At 50.6% G+C, this 26,030-nt stretch overlaps 2 protein-coding genes across 5 annotated transcripts in view; one reads left to right on the forward strand and one right to left on the reverse strand.

Moving 5' to 3' along the window:
* Positions 1-2,256: 2,256 nt before the first annotated feature.
* Positions 2,257-6,314, forward strand: RNF223 (ring finger protein 223). 2 transcript variants are annotated; one of them, XM_025186676.3, is made up of 3 exons: positions 2,257-2,493; positions 4,977-5,115; positions 5,464-6,314. In XM_025186676.3, the coding sequence occupies exons 2-3, from the start codon at positions 5,061-5,063 to the stop codon at positions 6,249-6,251; spliced, it is 843 nt and encodes a 280-aa protein (XP_025042461.1). In that variant the 5' UTR covers positions 2,257-2,493; positions 4,977-5,060; the 3' UTR covers positions 6,252-6,314. The 2 variants fall into 2 exon arrangements, with proteins under 2 accessions (XP_025042461.1, XP_089629312.1); XM_089773186.1 differs by lacking the exon at positions 4,977-5,115.
* Positions 6,315-9,355: 3,041 nt separating this feature from the next.
* Positions 9,356-26,030, reverse strand: part of LOC102443910 (tyrosine-protein phosphatase non-receptor type 11-like) — a 111,068-nt gene continuing 94,393 nt past the window's right edge. For 2 of the 3 annotated variants that reach the window (XM_075906706.2, XM_075906708.2), the window contains exons 9-16: positions 25,763-25,918; positions 19,347-19,478; positions 18,084-18,238; positions 17,577-17,644; positions 16,514-16,665; positions 15,518-15,618; positions 12,265-12,373; positions 9,356-10,828 (exon numbers count right to left, since the gene is read on the reverse strand). In XM_075906706.2, the coding sequence (XP_075762821.2) occupies positions 12,289-12,373; positions 15,518-15,618; positions 16,514-16,665; positions 17,577-17,644; positions 18,084-18,238; positions 19,347-19,478; positions 25,763-25,918 (849 nt within the window). In that variant the 3' untranslated portion in view covers positions 9,356-10,828; positions 12,265-12,288. The remainder of the gene's footprint in view (positions 10,829-12,264; positions 12,374-15,517; positions 15,619-16,513; positions 16,666-17,576; positions 17,645-18,083; positions 18,239-19,346; positions 19,479-25,762; positions 25,919-26,030) is intronic. The other variant, XM_089773185.1, reaches the window with a different exon arrangement.

Genomic DNA, 26,030 nt, shown 5'->3' on the forward strand with positions numbered 1-26,030 from the left:
GTGGCAGAGCTAGGGATTGTTTCCCGATCTCCTGAGACCTAGTCCAGTTTTTGAACCACACTTCCTCAACTGTGGACAAAAAGTAATGAGAACAAATATTTCTAGCCGGGTGTACACGTGTCATTGTCTGTTCTGACCCCTATGTACAAAGGAAAAATGCAATTTCTGAAGTAACTGTCTATATTTAATTCAGTAACAGAGATGTAGCCGTGTTAGTCTGGTCTTGCTGAAACAAAAGACAGGACTATGCAGCACTTTAAAGTGCTGCATAGTCCTGTCTTATAACTCAAGACCTGATCTCCTGTGCCAAAATTGCAATCAGTCTGGGCACACTCAGTGCTGTGCAGATCTAGCATGCCCTTGTGACAGAAGCACGTATGAGACACACAGACTTCCCCTCCTCACTCCAGGCAATCAGCTGCTGGAGCCGAGTCATTCAGTACCATGTGTCCATCAGCCCTGGGGCTAGTGGGGAAACCAAGGTAAACAAAGCAAAGCTTGAAACTAGGAAGAGGGCACAACAGCTGGCAATAGCAGAATGGCTGGGTTGATTTAAAATCCTCCTGTCCGTTTCTCTTCCCAACAGTCTTCCTCCATTGGAATATTTGAGTGTCACCTTGCCTACAAACCTGGGAAGACGGCCGGATCTTCACCTGTTTACCAAAGTCAGTGGAGCTATGTCAGCAAAGTGCTGCCCATTTACACCTGCCAATGACCCAACCCTCATCTTTGTCAACACAAAAGCAGCATTTGTTGGTTGCGTATTTCCAGGCTGCATCGTGATGGACACGGGCACTAAGTTATTTATATTGCTCCAACTTTAGCAGCACTCAGACAAAGCAGAGATGCTTATTAATATGCTTAGATACACAAGCTGCTCACTGACATGGATGATGCCTGCCAAGTATTGTAGGTACACACATACACACGCAGATATGTGCACACAAGTCTCTGCTATTATTATTCACGTGTCCTGCTGCTCAGTTTGGATGCCTCAAGGCAGAAGATGAGCTATATATCTGCTAAGTAGCTTCTCTGTTCATTCCTCCTTCCTCCATGTCAGGTCTCCCATTTTCAGGGTAATCTGGATATTCAATGTCAGAAAATCTCAGAAAGGATTGCAGTGGTCTTCAGGAGCTATATAGCAGACCTGATAAAAAGCACCCATGGACAGGTCGGGTAACTCCAGATTTAATTAAAAACAAAAAACCCAATTAGAGATCACATTTCTTAGTCCTAAAATCCACCCTTCTGGCACAGTGACATATAGAATTTAACAGGGATGAGGGAAAGGACTTGATTTTCAAAGGCACAAATTGAGTTAGGCACCCTGTTCCCACTGAAAGTCAATGGACTTTAGCCAGTTAACATCACCCCCTACACAAAAAAGGCACCATATAAATTTAAATATGGCTCCACAGCAGCGCAAAACCCTTTAGTAGAGAATGGGATTCTGCCTATAGGCTTATTTTGAGCTAGCCTATAGAATTACCTAGCAAGTCTAGATAGAGCCCTGAAAATCTGAGGATCTCCATTGCTCATTTTTTGTGGATACAGATGCAGGCACAAATTTTGTATCTGCGCAGGGCTCTAAGGTACAGTCTATACATTTCATCGGCCTACAGAGAGACCGATCACACGTTAGCTGCTAGTAGTGCACTCTGCCATTAAAACAAACCCACTTTTTCAACCAAAATCATGGCAGGGGAGCTTCAAAGATATCCCATCTCTTGCTGGAAGCCCCAAGGTGGTCCCTTTCTTGCTACAGACCCAAAATGATTTCAAACGTAATTTATCTTGAAAGAAGAATCAGGAGAAAAATAGTAACCTTCCTAAAATTTGCTGCACTTACAATTCCACCACAGAGGACAAAAGATTTTATGGAAAACTTATCATGCATTAGTAAGCCCAGAAGCATTTAACATGAACTACTTAAAACTAGAGTAGACCGGCCCAGGCCAAAGCCTAGACAAACATACTCTAACGAGGGCTGGCTGCCACAGAAGATGATAAGCAAAGAAATGTTTCCCATCATCGGATTCAATAAACAGCAACAATTCAGTCAGCGAGCAGGTATGACTTCAACCCTGTATCTCATCAGTGACCTTCCAACCTGCTTTATCTGTCAAAAGAGAAACCGCCCCCTAGTGGAAATGTTCTTGCAGTCAATTGAATGATTCACTTATAATTGGGAAAGCCAGGTGATGCAGGTAATCATCTTCAGACAGGAAGGTATAAAAGACACCGGAGTGACAGAGGCAGGCCACTTGCACATAACACTGGGAGCTGCTGGAGATCATTCATTCTACCAGATCAATCTCATCTCATCTGGAAACTTAGTGAAAAACCATCAGGGGACTTGGCTATCAGAAGACAACCAGAGGCGGCTTATAACTAAACAGGAGCAGAGACTGTAAACACAACCTCGGAAGAGGAGAGCCAAGAACAAGAGGCAGAACATGCTTTTCTCCTGCTAACCTGAACTCTGTACAGGTAATTATAGACTGTAATCTCAGTTATGTAGCTCTTACCTCTGCATTCAGTTGCTTGGCGTTAAAGACGGCACTGGGGAATCAGATTACATGGTTAACACAGTAGGCCACTAATGCTGTTTTCTGTGTCTTTATGGTCAAGATGGAAGTTTAAGAGGGTCGCCTGGAAGTAAAACTACTTAATGCTTTTTCCAGTAGCCTGGCAGAGGCAAGTGATTTGGAATTTGATTCATTGCAGAGTCTCCTTTCATGGCTCATTTATTGAAAAACTTAAACAACAAATAGTCTGTTAGCACTTTAAAGACTAACAAAATATGTAGTTTTTAAAGTGTTAACAGACTATTTGTTGTTTAAGTTTTTCCTGTTACAGACTAACTTTAGTGTCTACGGGGGCAATTGATGCGCCATTATAAATTAGATACATGTATGAAGTTATGGCCGAGTTCAGATGACATTTAGGTGCCTGGTTTCCTGTTCATGCCAAAGCAATGCCCCGTTCTTACTACTACATGGGATTGTTTTAAATAGGTTTGTGTACTTTTCTAGCAGATTCACAGGAGTTATTCCAGAGCAACTCAAAGTTGCATTCAAATATCTTCTAATAAAACTAACTCCTTTATAAAAGTAGTGATTATTTGGCTTTAGTTTTGAGAGATTTTACTAACTACTAAGTGTGTTCAGGTTACCAGGGCTTCTGCAATGACCATTATGGAGCACTCGTGAAAAGTTTTCACCAAGCTTTTTAGGCTTCTAGCCATATTAACTCGTGCAAAACTTTGTGATATCAGCACAGACTGGTGCATCCTTCATCACCTGTCCATGTGGGTGCTCCTGGTGCCCCAAACACTGAAAAATGAAACTTGGGTGAAAAAAAAAAAAAAGTCAGCCAGATTTTCCTGGATGGAGTTTTAAGAAGCCACAAAGTCTGTCTGATTTTGATTGAAAGCCAGGAAACTGCCCCAAGTTCCCTGAAAACTGGGCTCTGGCTGGTGAACGGTTTGAAAAGGGCTGTGCTGGAACCAGACCCCATGTCAACTTCAGGTTTTAGTGCAATAAAATAAATACATGCTAGGATTTGCTGAGGTGTCAACAAGAGCCACCCGGCAACCTGTAGAATCAAGAAGGGATTAGGTGACCATAAGATAAAAACATTATTGTGCAGGCGATGAGGGGGAGACATGACCCCCCCCCCACCGATGAGCTAAATTCTCCTCGTTAACAGACCAGGTTTTGGCTCAGAGGTACAAATCTGGGTACCTAAAATTAGCTTCAGCCCTAGCAAGATTAGCTTTATTCGGCAGCTTCAGAGGGTAGCCGAGTTAGTCTGAACAGGATAAACTTAAAAAAAAAACAACAACAAATGGTCTGGTAGCACTTTATAGACTAACAAAACATGGAGATGGGATCATGAGCTTTCATGGGCACAGCCCGGTCATCTGAAGATCTACATGTTTTGTTAGTCTGTAATTCAGCAGTATTTTATTTCCTGCAGGGCGTGAATGCACTTGATGGGGACACACTTAGGTACATGGAGGAAAAAGCAGGATTTTCAATACCATTAAGATGAGACGAGTCATGCCAAGGGTGGGGAATTACCCACTGAGCAAGTCGGGTGCTATAAGAAGGGCTGTGCTTAGAACACCCTAGCATGTCATCCAGATGCTGTTTTGCAAAACAAAGCCAACAGGTTCGCCCAGTTCAGTGACTAGTCTGAAACCAATGCTTCCCAGGAATTCTGGGGAAACCTCCAATTAAATGTCCACTTTCCAAGACAAACTTTTAAATATTCCCCCAAGTCAGGGTAGCTGCCCTGTTGTCATGGCTACAGATAGCCTCCAACTGTGAGGCCACATTTACACACCAACTGGAGTGACTCCACCTCAAGCTTGTGAATTCACTTGCTGACAGGGTGGCAGCGTTGGCACTCGGTGCCAGAGCTCCCTCCCACGTGGACATCCTTGGGGGCAGACAGCACCAGGGCATCACATAGCTCAGGGCAGGCTGGCGCGGTCAGTCTGAGGTGACCAGGCAGAAGCCGCGTCTCTAGGAGATAGCACAACAAGGAAATAGCTCAGTGAGGAATTCTCCTCCCTCAGGTTCTGGAGGGAATTTCCTTAGGCAATGTTTCTTGCCATGTCATGATTGCAAGATTAGGTCTCTCCTCTGCCCCAATAGGAAACACAGCAAGCTTACCTACCTTGCAAACAACCGGGGTCCCCCACCCATTCCCAAGGCGGTGCACTGGAGAGGACACTCAGGGGCACATGAAGGCACCTGGCTGGGGGTGCTGACCATAAAGCTGAAGGGGATGTTCTATCAGTCCATGGGGGCGCTTTCGAGTTTTCATATCCCAAGCTCATAATACCAGTTATCTGAAGAAGTGGGCTGTGCCCAAGAAAGCTCATGATCCCATCTCCATGTTTAGTCTATAAAGTGCTACCAGACCATTTGTTGTTTTTTTTACAATTTATCTATTTATCTTAGGCTTTTGTACTGGTGCCCATCACCGTTACCCCTGAGCACCTCCCCGCTTAATAGATTGGCATAGCCAAGTCCTTAGTTGACTTCATGGAAACTTCTGCTCTGCTCCTCCCGTCTCAGGTGATGGGAAGCGGCCAGTGGGGTACGTCTTTTGGTTTTTGGTGGCAGGGGGAGGCAGCCGTTGTGAACTCCTTCCAGCGGCTGTGGTGGAAATGTTTTGGCTAGCTTCGCCGGATGCCTGCTGGTGGCTTGTCTCTGTCCCCCACACAACTTTTGCTGGAGGAGGATTGCGGGCGTGGGGTCTTACTTTCATATCTACCTCCCCCCCCCCATAATTTCAGCTCTGTGGGAATTGCAGTTCTCAAGGGAGCCACGCTCATGCCTGCATCAGACTAATCTCTCTTTAGGGGTAAATATTTAGGAGAACGTAGCAAAGCGTTTTCCCCTCCCTCTTACCTAGCCTCTAACGTTGTTCTGCTTGTCTCCTCAGGGTCAGTCATGTCGTGGTTACCCCAAATGCGGCGCACCGAGACGCCCCGTTCCCCCAGCAGCCCCATTCCTGCCGCTCAGGATGAGGTGCCTATTCCCATAAGCCCCATCATAGTCACCTCCCCCACTTATGGCAGGAAGCTCAGCTCCCCGACCTCCCCCAAGCCTACCTCCCCCATCGAGTGCTCCATCTGCTTCAACACCTACGACAACAGCTTCAAGACACCCAAGTTGCTGCAGTGCACCCATGTCTTCTGCCTGGAGTGTGTGGCCCGCTTGACCTCGGCGCTGCCGCCGCACCGGGTGGAGGACCACCTGCCCTGCCCCCTGTGCAGGCAGCCAACGGAGATCCCCCTCGAGGGCCCTCCAGCACTCCAGACCAGCAAGGAGCTCCTGTCCACCTTGCCTCCTGAGCTCCAGCGGGAGAAGTTGGTGTGGATGGAAGGCAGCAAGCTGTGCTGCCGACAATCATCCCAGGACACAGAAGACCCCAACGCCTGCATCTGGCTCGACGTGGCCATGAGCAAGCCCAACGTTCCCACGACGCCAACAGAGGGCATGGCCGGGCGGCTGTCCCGCTGCGCCATATGCGATGACTGGAAACGCATCGTCCTCCTCTCTGCCCTCGCCATCATCCTACTGTGCATCATTCTGTGGCCAGTTCAGTGCGCCCTGAAAACCGGGAACCTCCGCTGCTTCACAAGGACCGTCACGTACACAAGGCCGGGCACCACCCTGTTTACACAGAACAACTCTACTGTGCCTGGTACCAGCCTGCTCTCTAACTAGAGTTGGCACTGAAAAGCAGCCCTAGGGCTAGCCATGCCCCTCCACTTCTCTGACCTAGGCCAAGTTGCCGACTACTGGGCTTTGCCAACATACCTCATGGCCAAGCGGTAGCAGTCCCTGTTCTCGACCTACATGCTGCTGCGCCTATGCACTTTAAACTTCAGTGATGCCAGTGCAAAGTAAGGGACAGCATTCCCTGTAAGCTGAGCACCTGGGCGGCCACCCAGGAGAGCTTGTGTTTCTACTGGTGGTATACATCTGCACATGCCTGAGTGCACAAAATTTATTCTTCACATGGATAGAAAAAAAATTAAAAGGGAACCTTGGTGGAGGGGTTGTGTATAGCAGCATATTAAGCCACCACCTCAATGTTGTCACCCCTGTAAATGTTACGTAGCTAACAGAACCCTGAAGGCTTGCACAAAGAGTATTGTGCCAAAGGTGTATTTCTAGGACTGGTGCTTCTCAGGAAAGATGCATGTGCCTCACACCAGTGCCATATTCTGCTAAGACACGGCTGGGAATAGACTCAGCACTTTCAACTCACTGATGACAAAGAAGTGACAGTAAAAGGATTATTTTCTTGGAACCCCATAACACTGTGAAAAAAATAGTCTAGCTGTGATTATTTCTAAAGGAGAGAAAACCATCGGCCCTTGGAAAGAAGCGTGCAAATGCTGTGTATCTATAAAAAGTGACTATTTAATTTTATACTGTGTGCTTTATTAAACATTTCATAACTATATTTGTTAGTGTTCAACTATTGTTGGTGTTGTTCAGCTTGATATTTGGGGCTGGGGCTTTTTACTTCCAACGCTGGTCAATGGAGGAAACCCCACCTGAAGACCAAGCTGAAGCTGTGAAAAAAGTTGTAAAACTACCTTCCACCCCAGCACTTGTGCTTTAATGTTTAAGTTTGAGGGGGAGGAATAATTACTACAATAGGAGTGCCTTAAAAACTGCAGAAATTTGCATTTTCTGTTGAAAAGCCACCTCTCCATATTTAGCTTGGCCATTTTTTAAAATTCAAAACCATAGACGGGAATGGGGCAGTGGGAGCGGGGAAAAGGAGTAGTTAATTTCTCTAACATGCAGGACTCTGGTCCTGTCAGGGGTTACCGGTTCACTGAGAACTTTGCACAGCTCCATTAAAGATGGACTAGCCCATGTACCAGAGGGGGAAAAACAGACTAGATGCTTCTCCGTAACGATCACTTACCTCCTTTAACAGCAGCGTGGTAAGACACCGGCCACTTGTCTCCAGCTAGGTCTTTAAACAGGACGACTTTGCTGCATTGCTCAAGCCTGGAGGACTCAGTGAATACACCATTGCTAGAGACCTGCTAATGGAGCTAAATGTTTCTCTTTAACCACAGCCAGCAATAGCAGTTCTACTATTTTATGTCAGTGGCACTGGTTAACTCCAGGCCATTGCTCCTTCATGGAGGTGCTCCGCTTTAAATCCAGACCAGATGCACCTAGCATTTCCCCAGCGTCTGCATCAATCCAGCACTCAGCTGGATATCGCGAGCCAGGGTCCCGCTCATGGTTGCCAGCCCTCGGTAAATTCAGGGACAGTCCATAAAAGAGCTAAAATCAGAGTTGGGTAAAAACACCTTAGACCAGTAAGACACCCCACCAAGCTTTACAGTGGAGCAGGGTTCCTCTCCCTTAATCCCAGGGTGACTTCTTTAGGGTGGGGCAGCTCCAGGGGGATCTAAATTCCCGGGACAGAGGGGGATGCTCCTGGCAGGGCGCCCTCCGACCTGTGCCTGGGGGTGGTTCTTCTCTGCCTCCTGCCTTGAACTCTTCTTGGGCATCGCTAGCATCAGCACAGCAGCACCTGTAGGGGTGGGCATGTGTGCAGCACCCCCCCCCCCCCCCCAGGCTCCCGTGGTGGGGGACAGGGTACAACGGGCTGGGCCTACCAGCCTTCCCCTGGCTCCTGTTTGTAACTCACAGCATGGTGGTCACAGGGGTGGCCCCTGGCCCCAGCCAGCAAGCAGCTCCTAGGAGTCCCCTCCCTGGCTGGGAGGAGGGGCCGGGCAGGAGGGCTGTAGGAGGAATGGGATTGTGTCTGGATGCATGTGAAATATTGTGCCCTTTTGAGCCATCTTTGTATTACAGAATAATGGGTCTTAAAAAAAAAAAGTCTGTGCGCCTGTAATTTGTCTGTACTGTCCATAAAAACCAATCAATCATTTTCAGCAGCTGGCAACCCCCATACAGACGCCCTAATGCTCAAGTGTTTACCCTCACCCTACTTGACCCCCTCTGCAGTGTGCCTCTAGAGATCTTATTGTAACCCCCTGAATAGGGGGGGAAGGCTCGGTTTGCAGATGGGCCAGCCTGGTGCTCTCCCCAGCTCTTCTCCCCCTCCAAGCCGTCAAGAGGGATTGGAGTAGGAGAGCAGGTCGCCAGCATGGGCATGAGAGCTTTGCCAGGGGAGCATTTCTGCAGGGCCCTGCTGCTGTCACCGATTCAATAGGTGGCTGATTTATAGCAAGCCTTAGAACACACGCATTGTCCAGGCCAGCTCCCTGCCTGCTGCATCCAGGACTTTTAATCCAGTGCTGGGCGGAACCTTTTGTACGGAAGGGGCTCAGTCTGGGGAGGGGGGGATGGATCAGACGACCCAACAATCACCAACATCTCACCTGTAATGGCTAGGGGACAAATAGAGAAGGAAGGGGACGGGGCTGGTGCCTGTGTCACAGTACAACTGCCTGCCGTCTGCTCATTTACTTCCCACTGCAAACTGCAGCCCAGGCAGAGCCCTGCACCCGCTGCCGTCTGGTCTGTTCCCCCGGATTTACCCCAACAACCAACCCCCATCACCAGCAGCCCTTTAAAACCGCCTCATTTCCCAGCATGCGCTTGAGGCTTGGGAGGACTTGGAGACTGGCTCTCTCAGAAGCTAGTGGCTCAGAGCTAGCCCAAAACTAGGGAGGGATGCCAATCGGGGTGTCAGAGGAGCAGGTGTTCAGGTAGGACAGGCCTGGCACCTGCTGGCATCCCTCCCCACTTCAAATATCCATCCGCCACTGTCACTAGCATTTCAAATGTAAAAAAAAAAAAAAAAAAAAAAAAAAAGGGCAGCTAAATCCTTTAGAATAGTCAACATTTATTAAAAGTGCAATAAAAATAAACGGCTTTCTTGTCCCTGTGACCGACGTGCCAGCCACGGTACATCCTTGTACTCCTTGTTCTACCCCGGCAGCGCCTTGGAAGGACCACAGTGCCACCCCTGCATGCTAACGCCACTGCCCAGCAAGTCCATCTTCTCAGGCAGACAAGGAAGAGCTTCTCTTTTGCCATTAACAGCTGTCCAAGACAAGTTCTCCAGCTTTAGGCCCTGGCATTCAGGCCCTGGGCTTTTGCACAGAGCCAGGAGTCCGGCAGAAAGGAGGGTCTTTGGCAGAGCGGTTTGCTGGCCCGGCACTGCGACAGCTGACAGTCAGAATTAAGATGCCCGAACCAAACTGGAATATGAACCCTCCAAAGCGTTCTCTCCTCTTCTTCCCGGTGCTGTACAAATATTAAAGCACTTCCCACAGCTCCCCTATGCGGTGTACATGGTATCAGCCTCAGCATACAAACGTGGGGGAACGAACGCAGCACGACTGCAGCAGAGTCAGGAATCGAATTCAGCAGAGCTCTTAGTCCTTGGTTCGCTCTCACGTGCTGACGGCCCACGAGAGGTGGCCCTCTTGCTGCTGAGCACACAGATCCGTGACCTCCCTCCTGTGTTTGCCGCCACAGAGAGCTTCAGGCTCCACGGACAGAGGCCTGCGTTGCTGGAGATGAAGGTTCCACGGCTGGCTCCTCACTTATGCGGGTGTCCGAGTCTACTCCCTGTGTGGCAGGTGGATTCTGCTGCCAGATGGACAAGTCCACTGCACCCCACTGGTTCTCTGCATGCGGCGATAGCAGGGGCTGCCCCATCGTCAGGAGCTAGGCGCTTTGACAGGACGGTGTAGCTGCCCACGTTTAATACAGCAGAATGGAGGGGCATTTTCCAAAAGAGCGAGGGAGCAGAGGGCCTTTACACAGCAGTGATTTGCACAATACCTGGAGCCAGTCCGCGTTCTCAGTCCGTCACTCCCATGCCAGTAGAGTGAACCCAGGATTCGGTTTAAACACCTCGTGCTCAGAAAGGAGCAACCTCCTGAAGCTGTGAAGTGCCGCCACACGCCGGTGATTGTCCTCAGCAGGCCAAGCTCCTAAACAGAGCCTCAATTTATTTCAATTTTTTACAAAACAATTTAAAAAAATTAATTTAATTCTTTTAAAACAAAAACAAAACAAAAACATTAAAAAACACTGAGCTTTTACACCCTATCAACATCCAGAGGCACTTGCACATAAATATCGGCCTAAGTGAAAAAGGGAGCGGATAAAGGTCGCTCCCCGTGAATACGTTAGATCGAGGCGAGTTCCTAAGGCGCACACTCTGCCCTGCTCATGTGCTTTCAGCATTGTGGTTCCTCGCTGGATCCAAGGTGCTTGGAAGGCGAAGGTAAGGGGGAGGCAGTGGTGGCAGAATTTGGGAAGTGTGGAGGGAAACACGGTAAACCCTAAGACCCAAAGAAGAGAAGAGGAGAGAGAGAGAGAAGTTGTCAGCTACTAGGTATAACGAGTCAGACAAGACAGACAAATGAGACGCGCTCCCCTCCAAGCTCTAAGGTGAGGAAACCATGCATAGGAATACTGCAGTTGTGGGTATTTTACATCTGGGCACCTATCGGAAGCGGTGGGGCTGTTGAAGTCATATCGAGAGGTGTCTGATGAAGCCAAGCCAGAGAGGGCTATTATGGAGGTCATGTCAGGTTGGGATTGACCATCCTGGCCCAGTGTAGTGCAATGACACTGACTCATCCCCAAAATCTGAGTCTCCCCTGCTGGTCATGGAGGAGGGAGAAAAATTATTCTCCTTAACCTCTGATAGGACAAGCAGCAATGGGCTGAAATGGCAGCAAGGGGAGTTGGAAAACCTTCCTGTTGGGGTGGTTAAACACGGGAATAAGTTGCCTAGGGAGTCTGTGAAATCTCCATCCCCGGAGATATTTAAGAGCAGGTGATGAAGATCTAGAGCAGTGTTTCTCAACCAGTGGGACAACTACCCCTAGGGGTACTTGACAGAAGTCTGGAGGGTACATCAACAACTGACATTTGGAGAAAACTGAATTTTTGTTTTAAGTTTTACAGCGTTTTATTATTTTTGAAATGTTTGGGTGCAAAAAGTACATCGACCGCCTGGCTACGAGTAAGTTGTTAAAACAAATGTGTTGCAACGGTAGAAAAAAATTGTGCATGTGTCTGAAAACTGTAGGTACTCGGGTACTTACATTTAAAAAAGGGGGGGGGGTACTTTAAAAAAAAAGGTTTAGAAACACTGGTCTAGATGGTGCTTGGTCCTGCCGTGAGGCAGGGGACTGGACTTGATCTCTTGAACCTTCCAGTTCTAGTATTCTAGGTGTAGGTCTCCCTCTTTCCAATACGCAATCCAGGGTTTGCCTGCAGCTCAAGAGTACAGGCCTGTGCAAGCATGGCTCAAAACAGCAGCATGGATGCAGAGTTGTGGTTTTAGCCACCCAAGTAGGTATGCAGGGATCTGTGCCTGTGCTAACGTCCATACTACTGCATCTGCCTGGCTATTTGCAGCCATGCCAACCTGGACATATCTACTCAAGCTGTAATCCAGTCAGACTGCAATGTAGACATACCCTCAGCACCGACACTGGGAAGACAGACATAGAATGAGACCAACAGGACAAGCTGAGGCCTTTTTCTAAAAATAAAAATTCCTGCCTCATTTCTCCCACCCCCACCCACAGCCAGCCACTGCCCAGGAGCAGCACACATACATTTAAGATCTGTTCGAACATGTAGCTGGGTTTTCCCTGCATAGATGGGGCCACACATGTCACATGATGCTGACCAGGGACTACAGCCCACAGAATCCAGGTGGGGTTTAGTGCCCATCTCAGACAATGGAAGGGAACCCTCATACCTGTGCAGCCTCCATCCAGCTCCTTTATCTTCCCACGTTATTCATCCCTGAAACCTTTGGGCCTTTGATGTTCAGGTTCTCGTAGACTGTGGCTGAGTCGTCATCAGCCCTGGAAAGACACAAAGCCTTCTGTGAGTAGATTGCCTAGGGGCCCTTCCACACCCTCCCCTCAGCTAGTGAGTCCAAGAACGACCCCCATGCCTATGCACCTCATGCCTATGGTCCCTCACATTGAATGCGCACTCAGACCAGGCCTTGACCATTTATCCAACAGGAGGGCCTTTATACGCACATGCATAGGGATTGAATAGTGTAGTCGATTAACCGATAAGCAAAAGCTTATAGGTTAATGCTGTAGATTACACACATTTCCCTGCTCCCCCCGGTCACATTTTTTAGTGTGTTGGCCAGCAACCCAGCTCAGTCCTGGCTTGCACTGGGTCCAGGAGCTCAGACTCACACCCCCAGACAGGGGCTGCTGCCGCCACCTAGCACTGCTGCCTCTGTATCAGAGGCAGCAGCATGAGTGACAGGCAGCTAGTCCGTGAGGGGAGCTGGTTTTTAGAGTCTGCCCTTGCTACCCTGATACAGAGGCAGCAGCGTGGAGTGGATGGGGGCTCATCGGGAGTGGGGCCGGAGTGAACTGTCTACCAGCCCCGCCCCCAGGGACTATAGAATAAATGAGTAACTGATAAGAATTCAGGAGGCTACTTGACTAGTCAATTAACTGATATTAACATCCCTAACACAACACTAGAACAAGATCGGTGAGAGAACGTTCCCAATGCTTCCTTCACCTCTAAAGAAAGGGGTGAGCCAAAACTGTGGACTTTCTGGAGGAGGGAGGTGGATAGCAGCCTCCATCCTGACCTGCTTTTTGCAAGCCAAGCTTCTCATTCAGAACAGGCCTAGCCAAAATCCCAGGTGCACATAACTGTGAACATCCCTTGAAAGCCAGCCCAGGCCTTGTGAAATAAGGGCTATGCAATATTCAGCCAGCAGGAAATAATTTTCTTTGACTTTGTCCCATGTACAATCCCTCCCTACCCTCATTCTGAGGTTCAGAGTTTTAGGTTCAAACATCATCAAGAGAAACATTTAGGTCATGTCTTCACTCTGGGGAAGATAGATGCTGCTGCTATTGATCTTCTGGAGTTTGATGTAGCAGGTCTAATAAAGACCCACTAAATCGAACCCAGAGGGTGCCCTCATCAGCAGCCAGTACTCCTGCTTCTGCAAGGAGCAAGGGAAGCCAACAAGAGCATTGGCTCCCCTTGGCCTCCCACTGAGGGAAGTTCGAATCAAGGTTCACCGACTCCATGTATGTAATTAACGTAGCTGGAGTTGCGCATCTTAATTTGACCTTTCCCTTTAGGGTAGGCCTGGCTTTTGACAGGTTGCAGCAGCGAAGCAGGGTTCAACTTGGCTTGGAAAGTTCACCATACTAGAGAAGAACTAGGGCTGAGTGATCGTCAGACGAGCTCAGGGTCCACAAAGCTCATTTGCAAATAAATGGACACGTGCAGGTGTCTTGGGCTTGTAGAAGGACAGTCTCAACCCCCCAGCCCCTCTGCCCAGCGTGTCTGCTGCCCTCTAGCAGATCCTGCTGCTACTGCTGGTACAGCCCCAGGCCCACATGTCTCTCTGCAAAACCCGTATTAGAGATGGGCTCTATCTGCAAAAGGCAGCTCCCGGGCTTGAAGCATCAGGAGCATTTGGAAGGAAAATTTTATTCTGCCGCCATTTCCACTGGGTATGTGGGCTCAGAAAGCTTTGGTGCTGGGGAGGAGACAGGAAGGGGACAGCTGCTAGACCCTGCCTGCCTTCATGCACAGCCACTCGGCACAAGGCCAGAGGTGCCTGGATTCTTCTTGCTGCCGGCATCACAAGGGATGCGCGTGTGATTTTTTCAACCACTGTTCCAAGAGTAGGCAAGACTTAGGCTGTAGCCCCCAGCTAGCCTGTAAAAAACAAACCCTCAAGCCACCCACTAACACCTCCATTTCTGCTTCCCTAGCCTGCTTCAACTTAAATCTGACCTAGCACCGGACCACAAGGTCTCTTCTGGAGGAGTAAGCAGCTGTACAAAACATCACCCCTTCAAGTGTCCACCCCGACAGCTCCGGACACCCTGATCCTCCCATTCATCAATTCCACTGACCCTCCCATTCATCAATTCCACTGCCCCTCCCATTCATCAATTCCACTGCCCCTCCCATTCATCAATTCCAAAGGCAGAAGGGACCATTGTGACCATCTCAACTGACTTCCTGCATAGCACAGGCAAGAGAAGTGCCCCAAAGTAATCCCCTTTGAATGACAGCATCTCTAGAATTGGTGGCCCACAGATTTCCAAAGGGGTCCACTGCTGATTTCAACAATTTTTAAAGAGTCCACAAATGAAGCAAGGTTGAAAAGCCTATAGTTTTAGAACAAAAAGCTGCCAGCAACGGCAAATTCGTTGCCTATATAGCACAACCCCCGGCTCACCGCTTCTATGGCCCCTCTTCTTTTAGAGAGAAGTGTAGAACTTCTACTGTCACCAAAGAGTCATCAATAGACTGGGATGAAGTTTAATCAACCTCAAGTGTTTCTTTTGGCGAAAAATGCAGATTTGGTGACTGGGAAACGTTTTGAAAATTCACGTCTTTTGCCAAGCTGCGTTGGTGGGAAAAATACTCTAAATAAATGAAACCCAAAGACTTCACTCTTTTGGGGAGGTGGGGAGCAACAGAGAGCCTCGGTTTTTCAATTTGAAAAAAAAAAAAACCCTTGAAGTGCAACATTTTGGGTAACCTCCAGTGAACTTTTATTTTATTTTTCAGAAGGGGCAATGAACCGAAAAATACATTGGTCACTCAGCGTTCAGCTTCTCCAGCTCACCTCTCCCCCAACTCATCCCCCACAAGCGCGCTCTCTCGCTCTAGAGCGCTGCGTAATAGCGGATTGTTACTCTGCTGCCCTCCTTCCTCCCTCTTACGGCTCACAGGACAATTCCAAGGAAAAGGGGCTTACGCAATTGCCGACGGAACGGCAGCTGCAACAATGGGGCAGACCAGCAGGCTGGGGAGGGGCTGACGGGTACATATTTACACTGCCAGTTACAGACTCCCTTCCCTCTGGGAGCTTGGAAAGTGCCCTAGCGGGAGGAGGAAGTGGCGGTGTGAAAGATGGCAGCCACTGGGGAAGTGATGGTCCTTTCAGTCCCGCCTGCTCCCCGCCCCATCCCTAATCTCCTTCCATGCAAACATACCCAGGCTGAGGCCTCGGCGAGGGCAGCTGCCCTTTGGCTCTGGCTTTATCCATAGGAGGGTAGCGGATATTCAGGTAGTCCCGCTCTTTCATCTTATTCCTCTGAAAGGGAAAGTAAGGAGATGCAGCAGCTGCCAGCGGCACATGTGTCCACCCCCAGGCAGCTAAATGGGTGATGCTTATCAGTTCTGGTTAACTGAATGGGGCTGGAGCAGCTTCCCACCCACCCTGGGCAGAGAGCTGCTCTAGACCTTCCAGGGCCAACGACCCCACGTCCAGGGAGCTGCCCACTGCAGTGAAGCCCGTTGGGGAAGCCGACACGTAGCCACTACGGTTTTTAGCGGTTACCTTTTTAAGTGGATTTTTACATCCCTGCCTGCTCCAGACAGGGGGCTGCTCCGGCCCCACCGGGCCTGCCGCTGACTCTGGCTGTCTAGAGCAGCTCCTGTCCATGGGGGGCCTGGGCACACCCATCGCAGGCAGGGGCTGCTCTGGCCAGGCTGGTGCAGTCCCTGCCTGCGGTAGGCAGCCCGCTCCGGCCTGCCCCTCCCCCTTTAAAAATCAGTGAACTGGTTAAATCTAAGTTTGAACAGGATTTTACGTCCCTATTGGAAGCTCCCTGGCACTTGGCTCCATGGCAAAGCAAAATACTTGAAAGCTCTTGAAATTGCCATTTTTTTTTTTTTACAGTCAGTTTCATTGTTAACTAGAGAGGGGCCCTGACCCAGCCTCCCTGGGGGGTCATGCCTGGGATCTGGATCCAGGTTTGGAGCTGGGGATGGTGTGTCCTCACACGTTCAGCTGCCTGGAGGCAGCTGGGCTCAGAGCTGGATTTCCAGTGCTTGCATTCAGCGGGCCCGGGATTTGGATTGGCCCCAACAGGGAGAAGTGGCTCCGTTCTGACCTGCTGCTCTGACCGGGAAGGGTAGGTTTAGAGCAGATTCTCCCATGGAACCAAATCCCACCGAGATGCCTTGCGGACAGGAACGGGACCCACCTGCTCTTCTTCTAGCCTCTTCTGCTCGGTCTCGATGTACTGCTGAACCGCCATGTAAACAAACTTGTACTGTGCCTCTGTCTGCACCATGCCAGAGCGTTGCCTGCGCACCATCTGGATGGTTTTGGGGATGTCTATGTCACAGTCCAAACCTGCTCGAGGGGGAGAAGCAAACGGGGTAGAAGGGGGAGGGCGGAAGGGAGAAATCCCTCTCTTCCTGAGCACCACACAGACCCACTTCCTTTGTGCGGCATGGGAAGCCATGACACTAACCCTTCTGGAAGAGCCCTGTAGGGCACAACACAGAAGGACGACCTAGCTGCAGGCATCTGGAGCACTCCAGGATGGAGAATTCTAGTCTACCCTGCCTATGTTGTTCTAAAGATGGGCCCACAGAGCATCTCGAAAGGAGATCCTTCTCCATTACATCCTGAAGGTCAGGACAATGATTTCTTGGAGAGGCTGGTGGGCGTCAGCCCCACCTTAGCACAAGGAAAGGAGGATTTAAGGAGGTCCTCTGGGTGAATGGGTCCCTCTGAAACCAATGGATCACTTGATGGTTCCCTGTTCATTCCCTCCAGGAAACCGGGCATTGGCCACTGTCAGAAGATGACAGGATACGGAGATAGATGGGCCTTTGGTCTGACCCAATATGACCATTTTTATGTTCTAATGGCCGAACTCCCAGTAAGGCCAGGAACTCAGCCTCCATTTCAACCAGAGCTTGCCGTGGGGGTCTGGGTGCGCCAGTTTGTTTTGGGAGGCAGTGGATTTCTTCCTCAGGAGGCAGAGTGCTGCCCCACCCCACACACACCAGGCCCACTAACCCAGAAGGGAAGCTTACCATTCCAGTGGGCAAGAGGCCTTTCCCCCGCCCTTCGGACACTTTCAGACCAGCCCCCATAACAAGGGACGTATGGCTGAACAGATTCGGTTGGCCACAGATCCTCAGACTCACACTTGTAAGGGGACTAGGTTAGACTACACCGCCATTCAGCAACCAAGGGGAACCGTTTGGGCACCAGGGGGCAGCTAATGCCATGGGAGGGGCCAGGAGCCATACCTTGCCGGTGAATAATATCCACCAGGATATCAACCACTATGATCGTGCCTGTGCGTCCTATTCCAGCACTGGGGAGAGAAGAGAAGGAAGGGTCAGCGCAGGTGCAGCCAAAACACATCCACAGACCTTAGATCTGCCAGCTCCGTGCATGCCCTCCGTCAGCACACCAAGCCCATCAGCGCCTGTGGCTGGAAGAGACACTCACCAGAACCGCATGCTCAGCAGCACAGCCCACAGGTCTGGGCAGAGACCTGGGAGCTCAAACCTCCCAAGTTCTAACCCGGGCTCTGCCTCTTTCCCCCATCTGAAACCGCCCCAGGGAAGTGCTAAGTAGTGGCAGTGCACTGGGGACAAGGCAGGCTCCTTTTTAGGCCTTGCTGCCAAGGCCACCTAAGCAAGTTGCGGCAGATTTCACCTCAACTCATGAATGACTCGCTTGAGAAACAGCCCCCTCTGTTCACCCACCCCCAACACCCCTCCGCGAGCAGGGAGGCTGCTGGTGTATACCTGCAGTGCACGACGATCGGCCCAGAGTCTGGAATGCTTCGCTGTGCTCGGTTGACTTGGTCCAGAAAGCTGAGAACCCCTCCTGGCTCGTTAGGGACCCCGTGGTCTGGCCAGCTGAAGTACTGATAATGCTTGACCAGTCTGGGGTGCACCCCCTGCAGGACAGAGCCCGGTCGCTTCGTTAGAACACCCCCATCCACCACAGACGGGTACAGGACACGCTCCCATGCCCACAGAAGAGATCTTCTAAGCCAAGGGGGGGGAGGGGTCAGTAATTTTTGCAAGGAGGCTGCTTAATGAATTTTGGTACATGGTCATGGGCTGGCTCCACTCCCAGAAGGGGCGGGGCTTAGCATGGAAGGGGCGGGGCTGGGGGACTGCCTCCCCCCCCACACTGGTCTGGGGTTGGAAGCTTTGAAGTGAACACACAGCAAAGGGCTCGCAGAGCCTCTCCCAGTCGCTACTGCATTGCCTGGCAGCCACCCGGGGTTGTTCCAGCTATTTAAAGGGCTCACAGCTCTACCGAGGTAGCATCATGACCAGGAGCCCTTTAAACAGACGCAGCAGCCATGGGCACTCCCAGGCCAGACGGTAGCAGTGGGACCGGGAGCCATTTCAATAGGATCCTGCTGCCTGAGCTACCGCCTGGAAATTCAGCAGCACAGGCAGCAGGATATCAATAGCAAGTGGCCAGATGCTGTCCGCCGGCCGGATTTGGTCCTCGGGGTGCATCTTGCCCAGCCTTGCTCTAAGCCAAGTAAAAAAGGAGGGAAACTGCCCCATCAAGGTTTTCTGCACCAAACATTGGGTGGGGGAAGGGGAGGGAAGGGAAGAGAGAGAAGAGACACACAGACACACATACTATTCTGCTAGGGTAGAGCCCCACTGTGTAGCCACAAGCGAACAGGAGTGGGCTGACACCCGCAGGGCCTGGATTCTTTTCCTGGGGAGGTCAGGGAAGATCGGTCCCCCCGCTGATCCCACCGACCCTTGTTTGGGAACCTCTCCCACCACGACAGATTTCAGTGCAAGGCCCAGAGGGCCAGGAGCACGAGAAGGATTCTCTACAATGCTACCGGCCCAGGAACAAAAGCAAGCGCCGTCCTCACGAGGGCGATGCCGGGAGGAGCCGCATCAGTGCGATAAAACATTTCTACAGCCGCCCAAAGCCTCAGAGCTGCAGGCTGGGGACTTCTCCCGCACCACAGCTCCGCAAGCGTCTTGCCCCCCCCCCCCCCCCACCCAAGGAGAGGCCCCTCTCACCCGGTCTGTCCGCGTGATCTCCATCTCCCGGAGGTAGTAGCCCTGCGCCTCGCGCTCGCTCACGATGCGCACGCAGATGCGGCCGTACTCCTTGGTGCAGTTCTTCTCGGGCCAGTAGCGGAAACATTTATTCTGGAGGGACAAGGGAAACGGCGTTCGGGGGGCTTGGCTCTTCATTCCGGGCCCGCGGCACTGGGCAAGGAGCTCCGCAAATAGCACCTGCTGTGACCACACGCGCTCGTTGTACTCCATGCCAGGGGCTGGCTGGGCAGCCACAGAGATGCCCAGTTCTAAGAGCACGAGCTGCTGCTGGAGCGCCAAGACCCAGTTCTGCTGGCCAGAATCTTCCTCAATTGCCGCGAGCAGGGGGCAGAGCGCTAGCCTGAGTGGGGTGGGTAACATGGGCACTTCGCATTGCATGTGCGCTGTGGAGAGACACCCTCCCCAAGGACGAACTGCACCTTCCTCTACCAGATACGCCACCGAACGCAGGGGGACTCCTCTGCAGTATCGCACAGAGCAGTGCCAAGTACTATCCCTGCTTTATAAATGTGAAGGCGGGGGGGTCCAAGGCAGCCAGGAGGAAAAGTGACTTGCCCAAGGTTGACAAAGCCTTGGCTGGGTTGATTTAGTTGCGATTGGTCCTGCTTTGGAAAGGGGGCTGGACTTGACCTCCTGAGGTCTCTTCCAGTCCTAGGATTCTAAGGTTGCACTATGAGGCAGTGGCTGAGCCAGGAAGAGAACCCTCCTGCAAGAAACTGACTGCAGCCTTGTCAACACTACATGGAAGATCACTGCTGCCACAATCGATCTTCTGGAGGTCGATTTAGTGAGTCTAGTTAAGACTCGCTACATCAAACTCAGAGCGCCCCATCCCCCCCCCCCAGCATCCGGCACTCCTCCTTTTGTGAGGAGTAAAGAAAGCCCACGGGAGTGTTTTCTCCCATCGGCCTCCTGCTGTGGAGATGCCGCCAAGCTCTGCTTATGGTAAGCCAACTTCAGCTATGTATTCTGCATAGCTGCAGTGGTGCACCTGAAGCCGAGCTGCTGGATCTAGTGGAGCCCTGGCCTGAGGGTTTCCTGCAAGGAGGAGGGTGTTTTCAGGAGGTTAAACAATCCAGAATTTGATGAGGATGGAGATTCCGCCCCCTCCCCAGCCACACTACCCCCAGTGGCCTCTATGGGAAGGTTTTTGGCCTGTAGGACAAATTTCTAAAGGCTGTGTCTAGACTACATGGCTCCATCGACGGAGCCACGTAAATTAGGGTTGTAGGCAAAGGGAAATGAAGCGGCGATTTAAATAATCGCCGTTTCATTTAAATTTAAATGGCTGCCACGCTGAGCCGACAAACAGCTGATCAGCTGTTTGTCGGCTCAGCGCGCTAATCTGGATGCTCCGCTGTCAACATCGAAGCCCTTTGTCGACCACCCCGTTATTCCTCGTGGGATGAGGTTTACCGGGGCGGTCGACAAAGGGCTTTGATGTCGATCGCGGAGTGTCCAGACTAGCGCGCTGAGCCGACAAACAGCTGATCAGCTGTTTGTCGGCTCAGTGTGGCAGCCATTTAAATTTAAATGAAGCGGCGATTATTTAAATCGCCGCTTCATGTCCCTTTGCCCAATAAACAAATCTACATGGCTCTGTCGACGGAGCCATGTAGCATAGACGTACCCAAAGAGGGCTAATCCACAAGAGATTATCACTTGTCCCCAGAGATCACCTCTTCTTTCCCTTGCCCCCCACAGACCCATCTGCATGCCTAGCTCTGCCCAGCCATTGCAGCCCTAAACTGCAGCACCCCCTGTTGGCCCATGTGCAGTTATGTGGGTCACTCCATGAGACATCCTAAGACACTATGCTGCTTGCCAACACCCCCCTCTCTAACCCACCGAGAACGCCATCAATCCCTATTTCTGTACCTTAAAGCCTTGCCTAGAAAGGACTTGCAGGTGTTGCTGATTAATAGCTACTGGGCTAGCATACAGATCAGTCATGCTACCAATATATATTGTCTGCACCACACATTTAGGGATGTTAAAAGGATTAACTGCAAAGCCTCCTGCTTAATAGCATGCTCGCCACATGCTTCGTGATTAACTGGCCCCTGCCAAGTGGCTGGACCTCACAGCTGGGCAACGGGCCTCGATCCAAAATGGCTAAACGAATAACTTTTCATATCCCTAGATATATTAAGCACATAATACAGTAATCTAGCCATTACAGAGTCTAAACTGACCTGTTCTTTTTAAACAGCCCTGCTCACTTGTGTGAACTATCCCATAACAGGGGCAGAGAACCATTTTTGGGTTGAGGGCCACTCACTCACAGGGAGAAAAAAAAATCAGTCAGAGGCCACACAAATGAAAAGGCAACTCTCCCCTCCCCCCCAATCCACCTCGCTCACTGACAAGGCCCCCGACTGAGAAGGGGAAAGACATTCCCCACACTCCCCTCACACACCAAAGTTCAGGAGGGGGAAGCCTAGTAAATTGTGCGCTCCAGCCCCACCGTGGGTAGCAGGGGGGCTGGAGCGACAGCGCGGACTCCCCAATGCTGGGGGAGGGCCTTAGTCTCAGGGGGCTGGATCCATGCAAGCCAGGGGCCACATCTGGCCTAAGCCTGAGGTTCCCCACCCTTGCCAGAACCCCTCATTTCCTGAAGCAGCATTTGGCATAAGCAGATAGGAAACTTGTCAAATCAAAAACACATTTGTTCTAGGTCTTAATACAAGCTAGGGAAGGACTTTCTGAAATGTCAGTATTCAAAACAGAGGGAAAAAGAGGAAGGACCAGGATATGATAGGAAATGGGGACAAAGGGATGGGTTGGATTTTAGTGACGCAACTTGTAAAATCATCAGATAAAATACCAGCTAAAACGTGTAACTTTGGGATCACAGCTTCTGCTTAAGATGAATGTAACAATCCCGCACGACTCATGCATCTGGCAAAGTGGTTTCGACCCACAAAAGCTTATGCCCAAATAAATCTGTTAGTCTTTAAGGTGAAAAGACCTCCTTGCTGTTTTAACGCTGCATGAGAGAGCTTCCCAGAGACTGGAGCTACAAAGAACCTTTTTCCTGTACTAGTTTATTATTGGCTTATAGCAATAAACTTGACTGGTCTCTGGACTATAAACAATTTATCAAACAGCTATACTGGGAAAGTCTTCTGGTTTAGACGCTGCTTGTACTGGCGCGGGAGTGCTTTTTGCTAGATTTCTACCACTTTCCCTAATAAAATAGCTGTTTTGCGAAAAGCACTTTGCCAGTATGACTGGGGTTGCACTAAGGCTTTTACTGTAGAAATGTTATTTGTTTAAGACAAAACCCCACTGCTCTAAGTGACAGATACACCAGTCAAAGTTTCTAGTGCAGATGTAGCCTAGCAATCTAGTCTGGTCGGTGGCTCTATTGGTATCATAACATTCCTCAGGACTAAAGATGTTAAATATCGAGTCATTTACTAATCGAGTAGTTGATGGAAATTTCCATCGGCTACATGACTAGTCAATAGGCACATCCGCATTCCTCCTTTGAAATGTACACGAGCCCCAGAGACATTTCAAAGGAGGAATGCAGAACCCTGTGTGCAGTCCGGGGCCCGCGGGAAGTCCTGCTGACTCTGGGCTGCACGCGGGTGGATCAGCTTTGAAATGTACAAAAGTCCCCAGCGGGGGCTCTTGTGGATTTCAAAGTGGAAGCACCCACATGGAGCCTGAGGTCACTTTGAAATGCCACGTGGAGCCCAGGTCCCGCATGTTGTTTCCATGGAACCCAGGATCAGCTGGGGACTCTCCAGCTGATTCTGGGCTTTGTGCTGGAACCTGGGATCAGCTGAGGATTTCCCAGCTGACCCTGGCCTCCATGCAAACGCCATGGCAGCGTTTCAAAGGGGCAGCGCTTCACAGAGCCTGGGTACAGGTTCTGTGCAGCACTGCCACTGTGAAGTATTCCCCCCGCCTCTGATAGTCGACTATAAATCAGGAAAGATCTTGGAGTTATCGTGGACAGTTCTCTGAAAACTTCCACACAGTGTGCAGCGACGGTCAAAAAGGCAAATAGGATGCTAGGAATTATTAGGAAAGGGATAGAAAATAAGACCCAGAATATCTTACTGCCCCTGTATAAAACTATGGTACGCCCACATCTTGAATACTGTGTACAGATGTGGTCTCCTCACCTCAAAAAAGATATTTTGGCCTTGGAAAGGGTTCAGAGAAGGGCAACTAAAACGATTAGGGGTTTGGAACAGGTCCCATATGAGGAGAGGCTAAAGAGACTGGGACTTTTCAGTTTAGAAAAGAGGAGACTGAGGGGGGATATGATAGAGGTCTATAAAATCATGAGTGGTGTGGAGAGGGCTGATAAAGAAAAGTTATTTATTAGTTCCCTAAATAGAAAAACTAGAGAACACCAAATGAAAGTAATGGGTAACAGGTTTAAAACTAATAAAAGAAAGTTCCTCACACAGCATGTAGTCAACTCATGGAACTCCTTGCCAGAGGAGGCTGTGAAGGCTAGGACTATAACAGAGTTTAAAGAGAAGCTAGATAATTTCATGGAGGTTAGATCCATAAAAGGCTATTAGCCAGGGGATAGAAAAGGTGTCCTTGGCCTTTGTTTGTCAGAGGCTGGAGAAGGATGGCAGGAGACAAATCGCTTGATCACTGTCTTCGGTCCACCCTCTCTGGGGCACCTGGTGCTGGCCACTGTCGGCAGACAGGATACTGGGCTGGAAGGACCTTTGGTCTGACCCAGTACGGCCGTTCTTATGTCTAATCTAACATCCTTACTCAGGACCTCCCTCCCCCCATATGAGCTGTAGAAATATATGCAGATGGAGCATATACAAATTGTATATGCTCTAACTCCCCCCCCCATACACCCACACACACACACACCCACACACACACACACTCTCTCTCTCTCCCCCCCCCCCCCCCCCCCCGGTTTATTGCAAGGAACACATTTCCTCTCGTCCAGCTGCAGCAGTTTTGCAATGCCTCAAAGAAAGTCGTCATCTGCAGGGCCATGCATAAATATTTAGCCTACCAGATAGATCAGCTGCGAAGGGGGAACATGATGTTTCTTTTAAGAAGCAAGAGTTAAAGCAACACTGCAGTGCGAAGGAACGGTGATGGCACGCCAGCTAGGTGCAGCCTGGCTCACTAAAGACTATTCGCACTGGGAAGGAACTTCCTCCTCCCAGAGTTGTAAACATCTGCTTTGTGAAAGCTGAAGTTAGGGAGGTGAATGCCCATTTATATCACTTAAATGGGGGGCGGGGCAGGGGGTTAGAGCAGCTCCCCCACCTGCAGCACGCTGGGGGGTGGGGAGAGGCCTTCTCCAGCCCCAGCCGGTTAACCATAATTAGTAAGGATCACCCAGAGTGGATGATGCTTACCAGTTAACCATTCACATCCCTGGCTGAAACAAATCATGAGAATGTCTGCCTTGCCCAGGCACCAGGAGACGATTTTCTTAATGGAAAGGGACATATAATAGCCAACCAGTAACTTCACACATTCTGCATATTTCCCCTCCGGTGGCTGGGCTGGCGGGTAGAGAGATGCAGTTGTTCATACAGGGTGATGCGGAGGACTTTCCCGCCTGTTGAACCACAATCAGCTTGCTAGGCTTTCCCCTCATTCCCCTTCACATTCCTAGAGGCTACTCAGGCTTCTTACAAGCCTGTTGCAATCACCCTCTTTGACATACGAAGAATCAGACTGGATCATTAAAAACAGCTAAGCAGGGACATGGGGTTGTTGCGGGCGAACTCTGACACAAGTTGAAACGCTCGTGACAAAAGTGCTTCCTGTGTTTGTGCGTCAGACCTACGTCCTGGCAATACTGGGAGTTTTCTCGGGGGCTAGGCAGGGCTGATGGAGTAGCCTTTCACCACAGGAGGCCTGGGTTAAAAAGCCTGAGGCTTAAATTTGACTCTGCTCATTGACTGCAGCCCAGCTGGCTGAAGATTCTGAGGGACTGGAGCTAGGAAGGGGGTAGCTAGGTGTGGGGAGCAGCAGCAGCGTGAAGGGGCACGTCAGGTCAGGATGGAGGGGCTTTGCCAGAGCCGTGTCTGGATTGAACCAGCCTGGGATGGCAGGCAGGGGGAGGGCAGTGGGAACGCCGACGTTCCCTGACGGAGTTGGCCTGGGATGGAACGAGGTTGCTCAACATTCCCTGGTGATGCTTTATCTGGCACAGCCCTTCACCGGCCCAGGTCTGCTTTCGACTGTCACCTTTCATTGCTCAACATGGAGGCAGCACTAGGTCGCGGCTCCGCAAGCCGGCAGGTTTCCCATCCAGAACTGCCTGGCCAAGAGGAGGGGCAAAGTGCACTTGGTAGGCAAGAGGTCCTATAGACAGACCGCGCCTTGGTCTAGCAACAGCCTGCAAGCCAAATACCCACCCTGCCCCGCTCCACTTCCTTGGTCGTCATGACTATGACGTGGGTGTTTTCTTGGTACACCATGGCCCAGAAGTCGTTCACCGTCGCCTGCAAGCAGCCTTGGGTGGCAATGTAGACTTTGCAGTGCTCGGAGCTCCTTCCGTCTTCGGGTGTGCTCTGGGGGTGCAAAGAGATAGGGGTGAGGGACTAAGGACCATCCCAGTACAGCCCTAGCTAGGAAGATGGAGAAGTCGCATGAGCTGTCCAGTACAGCACCTGCTGCCACATG

Source organism: Pelodiscus sinensis, chromosome 24, assembly GCF_052426305.1.
Source record: "Pelodiscus sinensis isolate ZL-2025 chromosome 24, ASM5242630v1, whole genome shotgun sequence".
Lineage (NCBI taxonomy): Eukaryota > Metazoa > Chordata > Testudines > Trionychidae > Pelodiscus > Pelodiscus sinensis.

Bases quoted from the DNA above. Each gene is read 5' to 3' on its own strand.
- RNF223 (XM_025186676.3), top strand. From the start codon at position 5,061: ATGGAAACTTCTGCTCTGCTCCTCCCGTCTCAGGTGATGGGAAGCGGC. The intron at 5,116-5,463 runs GTACGTCTTTTG...TTGTCTCCTCAG, and splicing joins GATGGGAAGCGGCCAGTGGG to GGTCAGTCATGTCGTGGTTA.